At 46.8% G+C, this 6000-nt stretch overlaps 1 protein-coding gene across 5 annotated transcripts in view; it reads right to left on the reverse strand.

Moving 5' to 3' along the window:
- The window catches only part of cep170bb (centrosomal protein 170Bb), a 46782-nt gene that overhangs the window by 31961 nt on the left and 8821 nt on the right, over positions 1–6000 (reverse strand). For all 5 annotated transcript variants that reach the window (XM_061746626.1, XM_061746628.1, XM_061746629.1 and 2 more), the window contains exon 9: positions 3896–4935. In XM_061746626.1, coding sequence (XP_061602610.1) covers positions 3896–4935 — 1040 coding nt within the window. The remainder of the gene's footprint in view (positions 1–3895; positions 4936–6000) is intronic.

Genomic DNA, 6000 nt, shown 5'->3' on the forward strand with positions numbered 1-6000 from the left:
AACTTTTATTGGTTTAACACAAGTCCTGAACCTTTATGTATGCAAATTAGCCATGTGCGCCAGCACAGCGCAATTACCGGCTAGTTGAGATGCCACAATAACATGGCTAAGCAGAAGCTAACTCAGAGTGTGTCACTTGCACACTTTGGGTTCACATTAGAAAAGGTGTCAGTGGCAGCCAGAGATGAGGAGAGAGACTATGTCACAACAGAGGGTCCCGTTCCTCGCCCACCCTCTGGTGAAGGAAGGTAAGTCGAGGCAGAGTGCTCCGGGGCAGATGCTACTGCGCCCCCGCTGCTAGCAGTAACTTGCTTTAACTTAAGGTAAGAGGCCAGCCTGCTTAATATGGCCTGAACCCACCTGAGAGATAATGTTTTTTTCTATTATTGTTATTATTATTTTGCGTTATGGCCTGTTATGAGTGTGATTTGTGAATGTGTAAGCTGCATGAACCCACCTGTTGAGAGCCATCATATTTTTTTTTTTATTTTGCGTGATCACCTGTTATGAGTGGAATTTGTGAATGTGTTCACACAGCTGTGTTAAAACATAATTTCCTGGATAACATAACGTTAAATAATCAGTCATCATTGTGCAGGCTGGGGATCTGTTTAAATGCACTGATTGCACGTCTCCGATAGTGGCATTTGTTGTTATTACTGTTATTTGAATGCACAATTCATTTTCATTGTATTTTTTTTTTATTTATCTAAAAAAATACATTAGCCTATTTTATTTGTTTATTCGTTTCTGCAATGCACTGGTCGTGCGCCAGTGTCCTATACCTGGCATTTATTCATTAAGTGCACTGTGCACCAGTGTGGTGCCAATTAATGTCTTTTATTTATTTTAATTATCAGATTTAATTTGTAAATAACATTCTGCATCGTAATGCACAATTTTGCCTCCTGTTTGTAAAACAACGTGCATCTAAAATGGTTAAAAGTGTGCATGTATTTGTCATAGGCTATAGTAGGCTGATTGTATTGGTTTATTGCATAGGGCCACACTGTTTAAAAAACAAAAAACAAAACAAAAAAAAACGCGAGTTAGGGACCCCCCCGAATATGGATGGGTATTTCGCACACTGACCAGGTCTATACTCTCACTAGGATCCTGGACCAGGTCTATACTCTCACTAGGATCCTGAACCAGGTCTATACTCTCACTAGGATCCTGGACCAGGTCTATACTCTCACTAGGATCCTGGACCAGGTCTATACTCTCACTAGGAGCCTGACCAGGTCTATACTCTCACTAGGAGCCTGACCAGGTCTATATCCTTACTGGGATCCTGGTGGGGACATGAGAGTTTACTCAACCAGTCCACGTGTTCTTTGTGGACTTGGAGAAGCCAATGGGCCACATTCCTTGGGTTTACCCCATTACTAACTAAAGCAGTGGTCTTCAACCCTGGTCCTCAAGATCTACTGTCCTGCATGTTTTAGATGTTTCCCGGCATCAGCACACCTGATTCTAATTAACGGTCCTCATTAGCTTGTTATCAAGGTATGGACAGCTCTGTTGTTGACACAGCTCCTTGTATCACGGTGTGCTGAAGCAGGGTAGCATCTAAAACATGCAGGACAGTGGCCCTCGAGGACTGACTTTGGACACCCCTGCTGAAGGACCAGGTTCTTCCATCAGTGCATGTTTTCCTCCCTGATGGACGGGCTTATTCAAGATGACGATGTCAGGATTCACCGGCTCAGATAGTGAAGGGGGTTCAGGGAGCAGGTCACATAATTTCCCACCACAGAGTCCAGACCTGGACCCCCCTGAGAATCTTTGGGATGTGCCGGAGAAGTGCGCAGCGGTGCAACTCTCCCATCATCTCCCATCATTACATGATCTTGGAGAAGAATTAATGTAACTATGGAAGGAAATAAATGTGACATTGCGGAACGATGCCACAGCAAACGTGCGGTAATCAAAGCTGAAGGTGTTTCAACAACATATTAGAGTGTCTGACTTGTTCTGGACACTTAATGATCGTCTCGTCCGACTCTGGGACGCCTCGGAGGAGCTGTAGGAGGTGACCGGGGAGAGGAAGGTCTGGGCCTTTTGGGTTAGGCTGCCACCCCCTAAACCTGAATTTGGTAAGCGGTAGCATTATTGAGGCAGAAAACTGCATCTGAACAAACCAACAGACTTCTGGAACCATGTCCTCTGGACAGATGAGGCCAATGTGGACATGTTTGGTCTTCATGTTCGTGTCTGCTATAAGTGACAATTCGAACAGATCCCTTTCATTTTTAATGGATAGTGGGGACGTGAGGTTGATGCCTTTCCAAGGCATCTTAGGAATGTGGGCGAGACAGACACTATGAAAACTTCTCTCCTAATTAAAAACCAGAGGAAAGCTGATAGCAGTCCTGGCTGCTTCTGGGGTCAGTGAGCTGAGGAATGACGGCTGGAGGACGAGGAACAAAGTTACTATAGCTAGCTTCAGTTATTGTGGCTAATTTGATCTTTTGTATTGATCCATTACATCAATGCGGGAAAGTTGAAACCTGGACATGGCACTGGCTCCATGAAGCACAGAACCCCCGGTTCAGTTTGGCATCACTTCACGTTTCTCTGAGTAATGGGACCGAGACGCTGAGGATGCTGTGTGACTCAGTGGTCGTCATGTCCAGAACCATGTTCGGATCCAGCAGAACCATCTCAGACCCACTGTCAAGCACGGTGGTGGAGGGATGCTGGTCTGGACTTGGACACCTGTCACTGAGGGGACCATTAACTCCTCTGTAGACCAGAGTCCTCTAGAGACACATGTGAGGACTTCTGACTGATGGATGAAGACTGACTGAAACTGGGTCATGTGACAAGAAATGATCCCAAACACAGAAGCAGATCTACATCAGAATGATGAAAATAAAAGAATCCAGGTCCTAGAACGACCTGATCCAAGTCCAGACCTGAACCTGGTCCAAGTCCAGACCAGAACCTGGTCCAAGTCCAGACCTGAACCTGGTCCAAGTCCAGACCTGAACCTGGTCCAAGTCCAGACCTGAACCTGGTCAAAGTCCAGACCAGAACCTGGTCCAAGTCCAGACCTGAACCTGGTCCAAGTCCAAACCTGAACCTGGTTAAGATGGTGGGACCTTCAGAAATCTGTGTAGACGTGGACATCCAAACACCTGAATGACCTGAAGCAGCGTTGGAAAGAAGAACGGACCAGAACTCCTCCAGAACCATGAGACACTGATGAAGTCAGACAGGAACCATCTACTTAGAGTTCCTGCTGATGGAACCATCTACTGATGGTTCCTGATGAAGGAACCATCTACTGAGGGTTCCTGCTGAAGGAACCATCTACTGAGAGTTCCTGCTGCTGGAGGAAACATCTACTGAGAGTTCCTGCTGAAGGAAACATCTACTGAGAGATTGCTGAAGGAAACATCTACTGAGAGTTCCTTCTGAAGGAAACATCTACTGAGAGTTCCTGCTGAAGGAAACATCCACTGAGAGTTCCTGCTGAAGGAAACATCTACTGAGAGATTGCTGAAGGAAACATCTACTGAGAGTTCCTTCTGAAGGAAACATCTACTGAGAGTTCCTGCTGAAGGAAACATCCACTGAGAGTTCCTGCTGAAGGAAACATCTACTGAGAGTTCCTGCTAAAGGAACCATCTACTGAGAGTTCTCGCTGCTGAACGTAAATCAAAACCCAGAATTAACAGAGGGGACTAACTTCTGCACACGACTGTAGTTCCAATTCATGTTCATCTTTGTCTTTTTGGGGGATTTTATTGGAGGGAACATTTTCAGGATTGAAAGAGAGGTTTGAATGTTTGGACACTAAAATTCAGCAGGGTTTTGGTCCTTTTAAACGTGTGTGATCAGTTCTGAGGTGTTGCAGCTTCTCTACACCACCTTGCTGCGACGTCACCTGATCAATCATGTTGCGAGCCTCCTCCACCTCTTGGTCCTGCGTCTCCGTCTCGATGGTGTAGGTCCCGGCGTCGCTGAGACTGTCGTCCTCCTCGTTCCTCCCTGTCCTCTGGCAACCTCTGGGGTCCCCTCCATGAATGCCCATAGACACCATGTGGGACGTCAGGGGTCCTTTTGAACGGATGGGAGAGGGTGTCTGGTTGGGAGCTCTGGGTGGGAGAGCAGGCTGTAAAGGGGAGGGGGGGTAGGACACCGAAGAAGCTGCCGGAGGTTCTTGTGGGGAGGGAATTCCTAAATGAGGCTGTGACACCATCACTGGTGGTGCGGACATGGGGGGAGGTGATGCCTTGTCCCTGGTGGGGGGGGGGTCCTTCGGACCAGAGTCCTTCAGGAACTCGGTGGCGAACTCCTGGGCAAACTTGGACTTCTTGCCAATGCTGCCAAAAGGCCTGATGATGATCCCCGACGAGGAGCGAGAGGACGAAGCGGACGAAGCAGCCTCCGCCTCCGTCTTCTCCCTCTTGAGAGAGCTGGACCTTTGGGGAGGCCCGTGGCCCTGACCCTTCAGGGGAACCGTCACCTGCTGGGTCGGAGGAACATGGCCGTGAACCGACGCTGGTCTTTCACCGCCTTTCCGGCGCTCCAGCTTGGTCTTGAGGGTGGAGTACGAGTCGGCGTGGGCAGGGTTGTGCGTGAAGGACTGCGAGCGCTTCTTGCGGGGATTGTCGTCGAAAAACTCGATGATGAAGGCTTGCTGGGCGAGATGTTCAGGGGGGGGCTGTTTGGGGGTTTCTGAGGGGGCAGGAGACGGAGGGGGGCTCTGGGAGAGGGGCCGCTCAGGGGCCAGGGGTAAGGCTGGAGCTGGTCTGGGGGGAGAGTCCCGCTGGGGTCTCTGAGTGGGAGCGGGGGGCTGCTCTGATTGGACGGTCTGCTGCGAGGCCTCGGACTGCTCAGATCTGACCGAGTGCTGGGATTGGCTTCTGACATTCTGAACCGGATCTTCCGAGTCGCTTTGGGTTCCATCTTCATGATGGTGACCTGGCATCAGAACGAAAGCTTAATTGAATTGAATTTAAATTTTTATTTCGAACATGAAACAGTAGTGAATACAAAACAAAACAATAATAATCAATAATAAATAAATGTAAATAAGAAAACAAACAAAAAAAATATATAAATAAAAACATGTATCCATCATAATTAACAAATGCTCGAAAAGAAGTAGGAAGAAGTAAAAACGTATTAAATCCTACCCCCTAAACTCTATTTCATTATAATCAAAATTAATTGAGTTTCTATACAAAAAACCAAACATATCTATATACAGTATATACCCCCCCGCCCCGTCTACCCCCCCCCCCCCCCCCCGTCCAGGACCGCCTCCGGGACCGCCGGGTGTTGTTTTTGGTCAGGATTTGTCATTTAAACCATATGTTAATCAGGTTTGTAAAATAGCATTTTTCCATCTCCGTAATATTGCAAAGATTAGGAGAATCCTCTTGCAAAGTGATGCACAAAAACTAGTTCATGTGTTTGTATCCTCTAGATTAGATTACTGTAATGTGTTGTTAGCAGGATGTCCAAGTAATTTGCTGAATAGGCTCCAGCTGATCCAGAATGCAGCAGCACGAGTACCTGATAGTGCCTTATGTTCCTGGCAGACCTCTCCGTTCTCAGAGTGCAGGTTTACTCGTAGTTCCTAGAGTATCCAAATGTAGATTTGGAGGGCGGGCGTTCTGCTATCAGGCACCATTACTATGGAACCAACTTCCAATAACTAGTGCCATGTTTTTGCCTTTAAATATGTTTAAAGGTATGAAAACATTAAAGTTTTCAGTTAAAATTGCATAAATTGTCTATATTTCTTTACTTTATATACTGTCTTGGGGTTACAATTGCATAAAAAATTAAAAACCGAAATACACAGAAAATGTAAAAAATAAAAACGGAATGTGTTAAAACCGATTTCATACGGCCTCTGTTTGCTGCCCTGGATCTGTTAGGGTTAGGGTTATTCTGCCCCACACGATGTTTCTGAAAGCAGTTCTATCAGCATTCTGGGATGGGATTGGTCCCCTTACAGCATCATTAGCTGCAATACTT

This window comes from Cololabis saira, chromosome 18 (assembly GCF_033807715.1).
Source record: "Cololabis saira isolate AMF1-May2022 chromosome 18, fColSai1.1, whole genome shotgun sequence".
In the NCBI taxonomy this organism is placed as follows: Eukaryota; Metazoa; Chordata; class Actinopteri; order Beloniformes; family Belonidae; genus Cololabis; species Cololabis saira.